The sequence below is a fragment of the Aythya ferina genome, assembly GCF_964211825.1.
Source record: "Aythya ferina genome assembly, chromosome: 4".
Classification (NCBI taxonomy): domain Eukaryota; kingdom Metazoa; phylum Chordata; class Aves; order Anseriformes; family Anatidae; genus Aythya; species Aythya ferina.
The window spans coordinates 968,095-984,171 of NC_140300.1; the positions used below are offsets into that span (position 1 = coordinate 968,095).

Genomic DNA, 16,077 nt, shown 5'->3' on the forward strand with positions numbered 1-16,077 from the left:
AACGCACTGCCAACGGCTCTAACACCTTTTCATGCAAATTCACCCACTGAAGTTCGGGGTTAGAGGCAGGAGGTGGCTGCTGTCAGCCGCCCAGTGGGTTTGTGCTGTTTTTAGTGTCATGGTAGTGTTGGAAGGGTGTTTCCTGCATGTTTTGGGCTTGCAGATGGGCAGAGCAATTTGGGTCTGCCCTGCTCTGGTGCTGCTAATTGGGGGTGTCTGTGGTGGTGGTGCTGGGTTTGAGGGCATTAACCTGGCTGGTTCAGTAGGGATTGCATTGGGCACAGCTCCCAAAAGCATGGCCCTGACCCGCTGCAGACCCAAGGAACAGGCTGGCTCTGCTGGGCTGTTTGCAGCGAGCTTAAAGGGTGGATTTTTAAAGTTTTCTGCTGAAATGGAAGATTTTCTTGCCAAAAAACAAGCAAACCACAAAGCCCTCTGTGACGGGCTGATTGTCAAAGGATGCCTTTTTTTTTTTTTTTTTTTTGCTTTAGACCCTTGAGACTGTACAATAAAATATTTTATTGGCACCCAATGGTGTTTTACAGTAAAAGGGACCACCTAAAAAACGACCCCCTGAGATTTTCAGCTGCATTTCTGCTGCTTTTTCCCTGGAAGGATTATTTGAAAGTGGAATTAGCTCTCCTCATCCCACCCTCCAGTCCCATGGTCAGAAACCCATAAACCAGCTGTTCAGCTGGTGGCCACTGGTGTGACACTGTGGAAAATCAGTGAGCTGCTTGCTTCTCCAGCACCTCCCATGGACCCAGCCCTCAGTCTGGCTCTACGTAAAGATATTCAGCCTTGGAGAACAAACCTGGAGTGCACCTTCAGATAATTCAGATGACCTCTTATCACAGGCCATTGATACATACCCCACTATCACTAAAATACCCAGTGACGCTTCTCCAGTAAAGAAACTTCAGTTTGCAACAAAGGAACCATGGAGCACTTGGTATTTTCTGTCCTGGGTCCTACCGAGGAGGTGAAGGTGACCCAGCAAGCTCACCAGGCTTCAAGTCTCTTTCTTTTCTTGCAGGGAAAGCTGCAGATGTGGGTGGATCTGTTCCCCAAATCTTTGGGTCAGCCCGGTCCCCCTTTCAACATCACGCCACGCAAAGCCAAGAGGTGACTTCTTTTTCCTTTCTGACCCGGAGCAGGGCTGGTTCCTGCACCTTCTCTTTGGGGGGAAGAGGAGAGGGCTTGGGGATGCCGGGTGGGGAGGGATCCACCTGCTCAGCTGAGGGATGTCTGAGCAGGCTTATCTTCAGGGAAAAAATGAGTTGAATCTGAACTCCTCCAGCTAAATAACTGAATAGCATGACCGGGCTGTTGGGTGGACTCCTGACCAAGATTTCCCCCTCTCTCATGTCTCTCCCGTGTGCCTTCAGGTTCTACTTGCGCTGCATCATCTGGAACACCAAGGACGTCATCCTCGATGACCTCAGCATCACGGGGGAGAAGATGAGCGACATCTACGTCAAAGGGTAAGCCACCCCACTTCTGTGCCCTCCAGATACTACAGTCTGAAGGCACAAGAGCAGCAGTGGAGGAGTTAATGTGCAGCAACACTGCTGCGGTAGCACGAAGCCCCCATGGGCTGAAGGGGCCGTTCACACCTCTCCAGCTATGGAGCCAGCTCCTTGGCAGCCACCTCTCTGCTGGGCTCCTAATCGCTTCACCTTGTCAAGGTTTTCTCTGCATCTCTGACAGTCAGATGCTCGCCTTGCAGCGTTTACATTTACAGAGATGAGATCTGGGGAAGCAGCCCAGCCATTTGAGAGGGGGACGCCCCCTGCATTTCCACCGCGCAGCTCTTTCCCGGCTCCTCTCCTGGGACGGCTGCGGGCTTGTTCCATATACATAGGTTGGCTTGTTTGGGTAGCTGCTTTTTTTGGAATTCCCTTTTTTCCTTGAAACACACAAAAATGTGGCAACCAGCAGTAACTCCTCTGGCACATTCCCTTCTCTGCCTGACTCCATTTATGTTTTATCTTGTGTAAAATGGTGCAATCCCAGCCAAGGGACTTACTTATTTTGTGCGTTCTTTGGATTTATGGACAGGAAGAGGTAGGATTTTGAAACAGACTGTAAATCCCTTTTTTACAATCCCAATTTTCCTCCTGTAAATCCAGAATGCGCGCTGCTTACCTGGTATTCACATCAAGTGCATTGTTATCAGCTCCAGCTAAGCCGCTCTGTGCACCTCGGGGCTCTGGAATAGCAGTGCTTGCAGGGGGCTGCTGGAAAGAGAGAGCATCCAGTGCCTGGGGAACCCCTTGCTGGGCTTTTGTCACCCCCAGTGACCAAGCAAGTCTCGCAGTGCTGTAAATGAATTAAAAATCTTGCTTGACTTCTTCATCTTCCCCCCACAAATGGCTGCATCATTCCCATTTCTGGATAGGGCATAAATAACCCTGCGAGCAGAGGAGGCAATGGTCCTTCCATGCATAAGTGTCTGCCCCACAGACAGGGGCTGGCAGAGCTGCGTTCACCACCATGACATGATGCAGCTGTGGTGGGGAGCCTGGGTTTGGGAGAACTCGATGTGTAAGAAGCTGTTACCTGGGGCTTTCCTCCAGGAGAGGTCTCACAGCACTCCTCTGAGGAGGCTATCGCCAGCGTGGTCCCCATTTTACAGAGAAATCACTCACTAGGCAATATCAGGACCAGAATCTCAGTGATTTGGGCGTTGTCTTTTATGTAACATGTAAATTGTTACCTGCCAGTTGGGGAAGTAAATTAAATAGTCACTTTTCTATCACGAGTAAGACAGAAGTCACCAGCCTTTTATTTTAATGAATTAACAATGTTATTTATTGATAGTCTTTCAATAGCATGAAAAGGTCTCAACCACGTTTAGGTCTGGTTGTGCAAGGCTGAGTACAGAAAGACTCCTCTTCCCAAAGCCTTGTGATGTAGGCAGACAGAAGTGTAGGGAGACCACGTTCATTCAGAGCTGAAGATGGTTTGGATTTAAGAGCTCTGTCGGTCTCTGTCACAGGTGGGGGACATTTTTGTATTATTTTCATGGTCAGATTTCCAATAAAGTTTGACTTCACTGATAGGACAGATCAGCCAGGTTTTGCGGGAGGTGGGAGGCTTTCACTCATCGTCCTGTGAGGTTTTCAAGATATTGTGAGATGAAACCAGGACTGCTCGGAGCAGGTTGGGCCAGAAGTTTCCAGAGTCCCCTTCCAGCCAACCACCACTACTATGATGTATGTGATATTATCCAGTGTCTTTAAACCTCATCTTCATGCCTTTTGGGGTTCCTAAATGAAAGGATGGCCTTGTTCCTCCCAGATCTAACATGTGCGCTGAGCTCAATGAGATGCCTGTTTGCTTCAAGAAGAAAGTCACCTCTTAAATCTAGGAACCCAACATTGCTTTTGGATATTGCAGGTACCTTAAGGTGTGTGGATTCAGAAATGACTGGATGAATTGACAGGCTAGAAATCCACCTGGTCCTGTTAAGCACAAAAACGTTACCTACATGCCCAGAAAGTCTCTGACCTGCAAGTCACTGCAGGCTGGAGAGGTGTTGGGAAGGTATCGTGTTAGGAAGGTGTCATGTTTTGGGAAGGTGTCTGTCATCTTCTGGGAAGGTGTCATGATGTGCTTGCCCTGTTCCCATACTCATCCATGGAAGTCTGTGCTTGGCCCCAGTCAGAAGCAGGACACTGGGCAAGATGGGCCTTTGGTTGGTCACCGTGATGTTTTTAGCTCTGGGACATCGTGATTTGGATGCTTTTCCTTTCTGGCAGTGGGGAGAGACAAAACAGTGCCAAAGAGGGATCTGAACCAGAGCTCTCCTTCGTCCTTTTGCTTGCTTGCAAGGAGAGGGCGCTCACACTGCATCCTCCAAGGAGCCCCGCAGAGCCTGGAGCAGCGTGGATAAACACCCAGGCTGGCCATTTGCATCCAATCAGATCAAATCAAATAATCCGGCCACAATTTAAGCATTAGCGTAACCTCATCACACAATTCCCAGTGCCACCGAGCCCTCGCTGTCCGCGTAGCACATGTGCCTGTGATCTGTAGGATGAACTTGAGTAGACCTCCCCGTCTCCCGCAGCACATTTGGGGCAGAGCACGTGCTCCTCGCAGGAATCACTTGTATAGCTGGGCAAAAAAAAAACCACTTATTTTCAATTTAAGTGGAAAACAATCAAACGAGATAATTGTTTTCATTAGAAATTCCCGCTGAATCTTTTGGCTCCCCTCCAGGAGGGCTCTAAGTACACAAACGGCTGTGCTTTATTGTGTTGTTTAGTTCCATTGATTGCTGAAGACCAACAAAAATTTGGACGGGGGAAGAGAGCAGAATGAAAACCTGACACTTGCAAAACTTGCAGCTGGAAAAAAAAAAAAGTAGTTGTGGAAAGTTTTCAGTTTGCCCCTGGACTGGTTGGGGACGGACCACAGCAAGCTCTTTTAGCACAGGAGGGGAACTGGGCTGCAAGGACCCCAGCAGGAGCAGCTGGGGACCCCCTGGCCACAGAGGGGTGAGGCCACTCTGGGATTTTCATGGGTATGAACCCTGGCCATTTAGGACTTCCAAACAATCATTTTCAAGGAACTGATAGAGAACAGAGGGAAAAAAATGATCCTTGGACTTCAGCGTGTTGCCTCCATCGAGAGAACAGGTTTTAGAGGCTGTGAGGTCAGTTTGTTGGGGGGGCTGCAGAGGGGAAAGCAGCTCTCACCAAGGCAAATTAGAAGCTGACATGGGCTTATGGATGGGCAAGTGACAACTTGGAGCCAGATCTTAGAGCTGTGTTGAGCCTTTAATACATCCACAAAGCTTAGGGGAGGGAGAGGAACAGACTGGAGAGCTTCTCAGGCTGTTGCCACCAGCACTAGTTCATCTCCCAACACTGCAGGAGCTGCTGTATTCGCTCTCAAGTCTCCTATGGGCTCCAAGTTACCCCTATAGAGAGCAGCCTAAAGCATTCAGGAGGCTGAGAGAGGTTTTATCAATAGCTTGTGGCCTCAGAAACACTGAGTGAGCTGCTCCAAAGCCCTCGCCGTGCTTCCAGTTCCTCATGCAGTGTGTTTGCGTTTTGCAGCTGGCTGGTTGGCCACGAGGAGAACAAGCAGAAGACAGATGTGCACTACAGGTCTATGGGAGGAGAAGGCAACTTCAACTGGAGGTTCATCTTCCCCTTCGACTATCTCCCCGCTGAGCAAATGTGTTACATTGCAAAAAAGGTGAGTGTTGCTGGGCAGGCGTTTCTGCCTTCTCCTGGTATCTCTGAGCTGATCTGCCTGGCCTAAGACCTGCAGAAGTGCAACACGCTGGGGCTACGCAAGGCTCAGCCTTAACTTTGTGATGTTTGAGACGCAGGGTGGTGGACAGGTGGGAATATTGCTTTTAAAAACACGCTTTCAAGGGAAAATCTGCTTAAAGGTGTTGGTGGTGCTGCCTCTTGCTTTATAATTCAGCCACGGAGGGTCTGTCTCCATGAAGGAGACCCCAGCTGGAGGCTCCCTGTGCAGCCCAGGGAATATCTGAGACCCCCAGCACTCAGCACACAGCTGGGATGGGGCCAGCAGCTTTCCAGTGCCCCCCACCAGCCTGATCTGCACCTGGGCTGCAGGGATACCAGGGGGAAACGAGTCCCAGACCTCACACAGGGAGAAAAGACTGCAGTGCCCTCAGCTGGAGGACAGCAGGTCTCCTGCCTCCTGATGAAAGTCAGTGGCCACCAAGTTGTTGCTGGAGCAGAGGGGAGCATCTGCCCCTTGTGCTCTTGTAGCTTTGCAGGGGAGCAGGGGGCTGGAATGTGTCGTTGATGCAGAGATGGGAAGAAAAGCTTTGGTTTGGGATTCAGGATGAATCTCTAAGTCAAAAACAGTTATGATTTTGGCCTCCTTGTTCCTACACCTGTAACTGAGTATTGCTTCTGGTATTTCTTAGATAAGCTAGTGCAGTGACGTGGTGGCAAATGTGGACTGGGAGTTGCAGGGAGGGAAGAAAGCAGAGGGATGGAGATGGGGTGGATACACGGAAAAATGGGACTGGCTCGCAAGGAAAGCATTAGCAGGGGGAGACCATTCACTTAAACTTCCAGCTCAGATCACCTGGAGGTTGACAGGCGTGTCGCTGGGTCTATGTGGACAGCGGGGACAATCCCTGTTTTGGAGACCTGGTCTTGTTCTGTGACATTTCCTAAAGCTCAGACCCCTTCAGCCACTCTGTCCCAAAGACAGCTCGTTGCAGCGAGACCATCTGCATCCACACAGCTCACCTGGGACCCCCCTCCCAGATTTTTCCTTGCTGGTCCCAGCACGGCCCGGGGTGGAACTGGCACGCCAGCGGGGAAGATGCTGAGCAAATTCCCAATCCCTCCAGCCAGACGATCCCTGCAAAGAGGCCTCGCTTCAAAATGAATTGCCGGGTAGTTAAACTGATTGACAGAATCATAGCTGTACCCATTTCACGCTTCATGTTAAACAAATCAAAAGTACAGTGTGTACTACATTCAATTATCCCCCTTTGAAAAAGCAAAGACCCCCCTATAAACCGTTTAAGAAAATACATCCCACTGTGCTGATATTGATTCTCCTCCGACCACATGTCTGCCAACACTGTATCAGAAAATAAACAGCTTGTAAAACCTCTCTGTAAAGGAAAAAATAATGAATGAAAAGCCATGCTTTGTATTTGTGGGACACATTCCGCTCTGGCAATTTTTGATCTCGCCATGTGCTGTTTGAACTCCAGGTTCATTACTGCTGCTGTAAAAGCCCATGCACTGAACTTTAAACGCAGGCGATGGAAAGTGGAATTTAAATCAAAACGGTCAGATGGCAAATTCTGAGCTGCTAAAAGCCACCTGCACCCAGCCTGGCTGGTGTTGGCTCTCAGAGGGAGCACTGCCGGGAGAAAAGCAGCTTTCAATTTGCTCTCCTTTGTTCGCTCCGCTCGCCTCCTCGCTGCTGGGGTTCCCTTTGGCATTAGAGGATGGACCGTGGGATTGAATCACCCCAACCCAGATTGGGAAATCATCTTCCAGAGGAGCAAGGATGCCCCTGCGCAGGGCAGTCCTCGTGATGTTTAGTTGTGGTGTGCAGTCCTATGGGGAGCTGGAGGCCCACAAACCCTGGGGAAAAACGGGTGCCACCTGATGGAGCCAGCCCCTGCAGCCTTGGGATGGGCAGCAGTAGCCAGGATTGTTCTGTCCTTGCCACAAAGTTGGGGGAAATTCATCTCCAAAGCTTCAGAGCTCTGGGGTCCCTTGGGGTTTCACAGCTTTGATTTTCCCACTGCACCTCGAGGGAAAGTGGGAGCCTGGAAATCCCACAAACAATTCAACTTACAGACTGGAAGTGTGGGCTCCTGTCCCTGCTTCTCTGAACTTTTTAGCCATCTCAGAATGTTTTTTTCCAAACATATCTTCTCTTGATGGAGTAAAGTTGTAAAGATTTTGCTTCTGCTTCTGAGAAAGGAACTTACCCCATTCTGGATTTCAAAAAATTCCCCACAAAAGAGGAATTCAATCTTTGGGACAGCTCACGTGAAAACATATAAATGCATGTTTCTTTAAGCATCCTCTGTCAGTATTTATTCAGAATTACCTTCTTCTGTTCCCCCTTCTCGTTTTGACACCTCTCTAGCAGCCACGGGCAGGTCAGACCGTGCCGTTTGTGTCACCACAGCACACTTGCAGCTCTCTGCATCCTCCAAGAGCCCAGCTTCATAGATTTCAATCCTGCCACTGGTTTGGTGAAAGGGCCAATGCTCAGCACACATTGGGGCATCACTACATTGCAGGGGGAGCTAGGGGAGCAAATAGGTTCGGAGACCACATCAACTCGTGGAGGAGAGGCAGGGACAACCCCGAGTCCCAGACGAAGGACAAGGTTCTGCTGCCAGCCAGCAGGGAGCAGAGCAGATGTCTGCAGGGTTTAAACCTCAGATCCCCAGGTCTAAGTCTGGCAGCTCTTGACTCTCGCAGACAATGTTATCAGATGGTCATGGTGCAAGCAGAGTCTACGGAGAGCGCCGCCGAGATGGGCTGGATGTGGCTCAGGTTTCTCTGGGCACCCCGTCAGAGAGGCGCTCAGCTCCCGCGTCTCGCAGGCGCTGTGGAGGTGGAAAATGCATGAAATTGATTTTGAAATGTTCAGCTGCAAGTGCCAATTACAGCGGTAGCTGCACAAGGCTGCCAAGTCTGAATTTGAGATGTCCTCCAGGGCAAAAAAAAAGCTTGACACCGAATGTCTCAGCAAATGTCATCTGCACAAATGAACACTCGGGGTTGAATTTCAAGAGCGTCTCCATACACGAGTTAAAAAATCGTGGTGCTTGAGAGGACCTGGAAATAAACCATTAGGTTGGAGTTTCGAAGACCTGGCTGGGGAGTTCATATGCCAGCTGAAAAGCGTTGCAAAAAAGAAATTCCATTTGATGAGCAGAACGAATACGGGAACATTGTCAGCAATTTCAGCCCCGTGCCGTGCCATGTCACTGGCAGGAGCCAGACCAAAGCACAGAGCTGTTGTCTTCGTTCTTGTTCTGCTACTAGTCTTGGGGGTTTGCTGTCAACAACAGAATGAAGAGCTAATGCCAGAGCAGAAAATGTGCTGTTTTGTGAGGGTGTAGAGCCATTGGAAGGGGAAACATCCCACTGCTGTGGAAGAAGCTGCAAGCATCAGGCTGGTTTGTTCAGGCTGGGACAATTGTGGTGAGGCTCTGCTTCACGGAGCTCTTGCCTTCATCTGATTTCTTCCCCTGTGTGCTCTTTGCTGAAGGGGCCCATCCGAGGTTTGAGGTTAATTGCAACCTACTTGGGTGCAAAAGCAAAGTGGCTTTAATTTGGAGGTTTCAGCTGGCATGGTCATATAAAACCTAATTTGGATTCCAAGTTGGTGAGCGCTGCAGCCTGCCTTGCAGAGATGCCTGCTGGGCTTCACGCCACCTTCAGCCACAGAACTGGGAGACCAGTACGAACTGGTGGAGGTCAAAGCTCACTGGGAGACGTCAGGGGTCGGGCACAGAAGTGGCAGGGGAGGAAGAAGGCTCTCAGGGAAGCTGAGTCAGCAGATGTCAGGAGGGAAATTTAGGTGGTTGAGTGTGCTGTGCTGCCTGGGACACTGGGAAACAAACAAACAAACAAACAAACAAACAAATCAACAATATTCCAGAAGGTCAAGTCCAGGGGAATCTCTTGTTCCAGTTTTAACTGCTTCTTAAAGCAGGAGGAGGTGCTACAGTCAGCAGGTGCTTCAGGCATGGAAATCCTTGCTTGCTTGAAGATGCTTTGTTAATAATGAACACCTCCAGGGACAGATCACGGTATGGAAGTGGCAGAAGTGATAATACCAAATAGATGTGATTCGTGTTCTCAGACAGCTGCGAAGCTGGCAAGTGGAGGGAACAGCAGGTTGGTGTGCTGTTGGCCCTGTAACCTGGCAGGAAGATGCTTCCCTCCCCATCCTTTTTAAGAACTGATGCAGGACGTGTGAATACCAGAGCAGGCAGTGGTGGGAGCATGGCTGGAAATAGCTGGTCCTAGAGGATAATCCCAGGAGTAACCCCGTGGCTGTGAGATATTGGTGCTGCTTGCACATATCTTTGAGTAACTGAGGTCCCATGTGAGTAAGGTGCAGCTGGTGCATGCTGTAGCCTCCACGTTTGCTGGCTTTGGATCTGAGTATGACAGCAAACGTGATGTTTGGAAGGCCTTTTATAAAAACTGATCAGCTGGTGGCTTCCTAGAAATCATACCAGCGACAGGCTCCTCAGGAAAGAGGTAGTTTTGGGGTTTTTAACCTGCTGGGAAAAGCGGGGCAGAAAGGGCAGTAACTCCCTGCTCCAAACAGTGCCGTGAATGGAGCTGAGAATAAATTCCTCATTCCCTGGAGCTGCTGCTTCCCCAGCTCCATCTGGCTCCATCCTTTCTGCTTACTTTTCGGACTCACTACAGCATCCTGACACCTTCTGGGCACTGATGGCTTGGTTTTGTGCAGGGTCAGAGCCTCACCTGGGACGGATCAGGCGCTGCTTTCCTCTGCGTGAGCAACAGCACAGGGTCAGGTGCCAGCACGGGGTCATGCAGTGACTTTGCTCTTGCAATTGATTTTGCACGGGGGAGGCTCCTGCTGGGCAGCAGCAGCTCCAAGTGCATGGCTCTCCGTTGTTTAATTTCTATAAAAAAAAAAAAAAATGCCAGGAGTGTGAGGTTCCTGCAGCTGAATTGCTGCGTTTTCCCCTGGTTCTGTTCTGTTTGTCACTCACTCTCCAGGGTGTACCAAGAAGTCTCTGTGCCCTGGCTGGTTATGGTTTGAAATTCAGCATATCGAGCACTGATTTTTATGAATAATAGATAATATTTTGCTAGATTGAAATTTTCATTCCTCTTTGGTCTTGGAAAGTGAAAAGAAGGTTGTTGCTTTTGAATTTGGACTTTTTCCTTTCTTGGTTCCCATCCTTTGTCGTGCCCTTCCCTGTTCTCTCAGGGACATTAGAAAGCAAAGCAAAACGCAGCATGTTCGTTTTCTCTCAACGTATAGCCAAAATGCAACGTTTTGAATGTGCTCCAAGTACTTTTTTCTTTTTTTTTTTAAAGAAAATTTAATTACACAAGTCAGTCATAAATTAGGTATTTTAATGGGGCCAAAACCAGCAGACACAATGACACAACAGTCTTCATAATACACCAAGGGCAGCAGTCGTGTCCTGGGATGCGCAGGCACCCTCTGTGACATGCTGCTGGGAGTTACCACTCTAAATTTTGCTTTCTGATGGATGTGTGGAAAGGGATGAGCAAAGCGTGGCCGTGTGGAGGGCTGCAGGTCCAGCTGAAGGTTCCCAGCCTGGCCAGGACTGGGGTGGAAAGCTTGGGGCACCCTGGGTGGCAGCGGGATGGTCCTGGAGAAGCCTGATCAGCTCTGCCAGAAGGACAGCACGTGGAGGCTGGGGAAGCAGCCCTTCCACAGGGGTGAAGGTCGGAGAATCGACTTCTCAGCACCTCGAAGGGTGGCCCTGCCCAGCTCCTGCAGCAGGAGAGCATCCTCTCAGCCAGCCTCCAAGGGGCTCCTGCATGGCCGGGGGCTCTGATTGCTGTGGGACCAGGGCCTGGAGCTCTCCTGCACCGAAATGGGCCAGGTTTGCTTGGGTATTCATGCCTTCCCCCCTCCCCAAAAAAGCTGGATTGCTCCTCACTTTGTATTCTGTAGCAACAAGCAGCCCAGAAGAAATGCAGCCTTGTCAACACTTTCCTCGTGATATGAGCTTTTTTTTTTTTTCCCCTGCCTCCCCTGCTGCATTATTCAAGACCGTAAAATATTCACCGGCCTCCCCTCTCCACCCCCCACCCAATGCAAAACAAACCCCCCAAACAATAACTCAAGCCCCCTTCCCTCCCCATGCCTTGCAAAAAGGCTAGGAAATAAATTTCTGGCCACGGGTTGTTTTTATAGCGAGCCTTCAGAGCTAGCTTTAATCACGGAGGCAGGTTTCACACCGCCTCGAAATGGACCCATAAACTTTGCTCAGCATCAAATTCCTCCTTCCCCAGCCCGCCCGCCCAGCTCCGCTCCGCCGTGTCCCCGGCTTCACGGGGCTCGGAGGAGGGAAGCTTCGCCACCAGCCAAAACCACATTTACAGGCTTTTTCCACAGGAAAGGCCAACGCTGTAGAGAGCTGCTAGCGTTGTACCAGCTCTGCGTTGCCACCCGGGATGGGGCTGATCCTGCCCAAATCATCCTTGGTGGGGCAGGGGGTCCCCGGCAAGCCGGGGCGCTGCTCTCGGGGCAGAAATGGGGTCTCACAGCACCCCAATCCTTTTCTGGGTTCCTGCTCTTTCCCCATCAGGGCTGGCATGGGACTGGGTCCTCCTAGAGAGAACCTTTCCTGGGGAGCAAAGCTGCCACCCTGGCTCTCAGAGGGGCTGCTCCAGTGCTGAATTTTGCTCATGTTCGGCTCCGAGTGGATGGGGTGGTGCAGAGGGAAGGTCCAAGGTGTGCTCCTAGAGGTGCCTCAGGCAGCATCAACGTGGTGATGCCCTCGGAGCACGGACACGGCTGGCTGCTGCAGGTGGTGGTGGTGGAATCAGCCTCCAAGTTAGGGCCGGCAGCGCTAGAGGGGACGAGGCACTTGTAGGATGCTTCGTCCTTTCCCAGCCTGAGCATATATGGGGTGCCTGGATCGCCCCTGAAAGGCTCTGTCCCTGATCAGAGGGAGCCTGTGCCTCCAGGGGCTTACCACGGGAGATGTCCCTTGTCCCCCATCCTCTGTCCCATATTCTCTGTCCCCAATCCTCCTGTCCTCGCCCCCAGGAGAGGCCCTGGCCCCCATTGATGCCATCTGGCTGCCTTCTGCTGGCACAGCTACCTGGTTCCTCAGGGCTTTCTTCTCTGGATGACTAACAGCCCTTCTGCAGAGCAGGACCCGACCAATATATGGGAAGAGGAAGAATCACCATAAGCTCTTTCCCTTTTTAGCAGTTTTAATTTAAAATGAGTTATTAGCTGGGAATACACGGCCCTCCCCCTCGCTTGAGTAAACACACGTTTTAATACATCTCGGCGAGCGGTGGGGGAGAAATGGAAGTTTCCATTGACTTTTATTTTATTTTTCTAGATTATAAAATATTTAAAATGCATAAATAAAATGCTCCGTTGCAAAAATGCTGGCGTGTTTTTCCTAAGCAAGGCTGGGAACGGAGCTAAATTGAAATATAACCGTTCAGGGTGATCTCTTAAAGTCAAACCAGTTTCAATGGGATTTAAGTGCCTCCCTCCACCCACAGGCTCCCTAGTTGAATATTTATGTTCTTACGGAGTGTGACACATTCTTTTTTTTTTGTCCCTTCGTATATATATATATATATGTGTATATATTGCACGATATAATGAATCAGTCTCGTAGCCACAGCAGTGAATTTATGGTGCTCCGTATGTGTCGTGAATAATGCTGAAGTTTCCTGGTTTTAATTAAATTTGTTCTCTTTATGATACTGCCCTGTCGCAGGCGTGCAGCAGGAGGCCTTGCCCACAGGACACACCTCTGAGCGTGTGCTGCTCCTCTTTGCATGCGTTGGCTGGAACCAGAAATAACAGGACCTCAGCTTTGTGCGCGTCTCTGTCCCGCTCCCTCTGTCCTTACACGTAGTCCTAACCTTCAGGCATCTTCTGGCATCCCAAAAATGATATGAGACCCCTGTTGGGATATATTACTGGTTGCACAGATAGCAATTTTCGTGGGATGGACAAGGATCCACCAGATGTTACGATGGTGTGACCGCAAGCCTGCAGGCACAGCAATGGGATTCCTGAGATTCCCCAACCTCCCTGTTAGAGAAACCTGGTTTAAATGTTCCCCTCCACCAGCATTTTGGGGCGTGATGCTCTGAATACCCAAAAGGCAGAAGGCAGAGCATCTGGCTGTAGTAAGTGGGCCACTGAATTTGCAAATTTCTCATGGGTTTTGTGAACCAGCTCCTCTCCACAAAGCAGAAATTGCTCTCCCAGCCTATTTCTGAGCTGGCATTTGGATGCCAGGCAGGGCCTGTCCCGTAGTGCTGGGGCTGGGTTGCAGAACTGGTGGATGATCCTTGCACCGTGCAAGGGCTTGGTAAAATTATGATAATTGCAAGGGACGATTCCAGTGTGATTTTCATTCCAGGTGCTTTGCAAACAGGCATCTGGGACTGCTGCAAAACCTTTCCAGGGGTTGGCACAGCAGCTCTAGAGGCAGAGAATAGGCAAAAAATGCCCATGGGATAGAAGAGAGAAGTGCATATAGTCACAGACCTCACATTATTAGGAGTGAAATTAGGTGCCGCAGTGCCACCTTTTAATTGATTGTCCAGGGAGCCAGACTGGTCCCCTGGCATCACTGGTGCTCTGAATCTCTCCTTGAACCTGGATGTCCTGATAGATACAGCAAGCACACTGTGCAGCTTGACAGCAGCCCAGGGTGAAAACAGCAGCAGAATTATGGGGATATAACCTCCAACTCTAACGTTGTCATATTGGTCCTGAGAACAAAAACCTCGGAGGTGAGCAGAAAAGATGAATAAGGTCATTTGAGAACTAAGGAACTCATCACTCAGTGAGCTGATGTGGAAGCCTCAATCTCGGTTATGTTATGGGATTTCCACGGCTGTGAGATGAGAGTAGCCTGGGTCTGCCCACCTCTGCTAATGAGCCTTTTATTTTTTCCCTGGTTTCTCTTCTGGTCTGATTTTAGGAGCACTTCTGGAGCTTGGACAAGACAGAAAATAAGATTCCGCCGCAGCTTATCTTCCAGATCTGGGACAATGACAAGTTCTCTTTTGATGACTACTTGGGTAAGTCAGGAGAGGTTTTGGGCTCCATCCCCACCGAGGCAGACACAAAGGAAACAATTACTGAATCTTTTTAGGACACAAAGAATGTGCACAAGACCAATTTAAGCCACTGAGCAGGATCTGATGACAGCCTAGGCTCAGGACTGGTGATAACTGGTTCCTCTCAGGCAGATTCCCAGTCTCTGCCAGCAGCAGCCTTTTCCTGGGCTGACCTGAGCTCTCGAGAGCATCACCAACTCCAAAAGGGCCCCAGTTTTCTGGGAGGCCATGAGAAGAGATTTTATCCTTCTCAGTGGGGGCACTGAGAGGCTGCTGACCCCGCTACAAGAGAGCCCCCCGCCAGAAACAGCAGCAGTGTTGTCCTAATTTCCAAACCTCTCCTCCTTCTCTTTTAAAATCTCTTTCCCCACTTTTCCATGATTTGATCTGTGCTGAAGTGTGCTCGTCAGGGCTAACCTTGTGCTTGAGCTGCAACCCCCGGGCAGGATCACCGTCCTGGCTAGCCTGACTTGGGTTAGACATGAACACAGCTTCATCTGTGGGGCACTGCCAGCTTTGTTCATCATCCCCAGAAATCCAGGTTTAGGCCAACTGAAAATAAAACAAAAATATCCAGTAGGAAAGAGAGCGGAGCCATGCAGTAGATTATCTGTGCAGAAACTGGAGGCTCCAGCATTATTATTATTTTTTTTTGGTTGGACATTGTTCTACCTTTCTTTGTGTCACCCCAAAAAACCTGGGAATTAAATGCTGGCAGTCTCAGCTAACGCTTGAAGAACTGAGCTCAGATTTCCTAAAGGCTAGAAAAAAGTGCTAATTGTAGGATTGTTCTCTCTATGAGAAGGAAGCTGTTGTTTTTGTGGGACATTATTCTTATGTAGTTTGCTGCAGTTACTAACCTTGGCATGGCAATAACATAACCTGCCTAGAGATCTGTGAGCCTCCTGACCCGTACTCTACTTGACTGCCCTGTGGATGTGGACAATTTGAATTTCACCTAAATCTCCTAGTCCTCTCTGAAAATCCTAGCCTGCCTTGTTGACCTCAGTGCAAGCCATCCCATGTTGTAGCTGGGTACAGTCAGCAGATGTTTTACAGCCTCTTCTACAAGGACTTCATGGCTCAGGTTTTCCAAATGGTGATGCTCCCACAGCGGTGATGCTGAGTGCTCGAGCTGTAGGCAGAGCCACGAGCTAAACCCAGTGCTGTGCTTGGAAAATCGAACCAGACTGAGCCTGCTCCCCCCCGTGCTGTGTGGGTGTCTGCCCAAGCTGCCGGAGGGTGCTGCAGCGGGTATTTCTTCAGGGGAATAGTCCTTGGGTTAAGGACCTGTTGTGCTTTCCTCCCTGCAGGCTCCATTCAGATGGATCTCAACAGGATGCCCAAGCCTGCCAAGACCGCAGAGAAATGCTCCCTGGAGCTTGTAGATGAGAGCTTGTCCTCAGGTCGCTTCGTGTCCCTCTTTGAGCAGAAAACTGTCAAGGGCTGGTGGCCCTGCGTTGCTGAGCAGGATCAGAAGAAGATCCTGGCGGTAAGGCCTTTTGCACCCCTGGGTGTCCTCTTTGTGCTTTCTCTTTGGGGACTCGCTCAAAATGTTGAGGAGGAGCACGGCTGGGCAGGCACGTGGGGGAAGTCATGGCCAGGGCAGGGAACCCAGTCCTGGCCTGCAAATTTCGCAAACCAGACCAGATCCAAACTGGGTTGTTTCCAGGATTTGCTCAGCAACATGCACACGCCTCAAAGTAAATTGTTTGTTCTGTTAGATTTTTTGCTGCTG

At 50.0% G+C, this 16,077-nt stretch overlaps 1 protein-coding gene across 11 annotated transcripts in view; it reads left to right on the forward strand.

Moving 5' to 3' along the window:
- DYSF (dysferlin) overlaps positions 1–16,077 on the forward strand; it is an 83,100-nt gene that overhangs the window by 57,531 nt on the left and 9,492 nt on the right. For all 11 annotated transcript variants that reach the window (XM_084517597.1, XM_084517595.1, XM_084517604.1 and 8 more), the window contains 5 exons: positions 1,037–1,125; positions 1,389–1,484; positions 5,070–5,211; positions 14,201–14,300; positions 15,653–15,831. In XM_084517597.1, the coding sequence (XP_084373723.1) occupies positions 1,037–1,125; positions 1,389–1,484; positions 5,070–5,211; positions 14,201–14,300; positions 15,653–15,831 (606 nt within the window). The remainder of the gene's footprint in view (positions 1–1,036; positions 1,126–1,388; positions 1,485–5,069; positions 5,212–14,200; positions 14,301–15,652; positions 15,832–16,077) is intronic.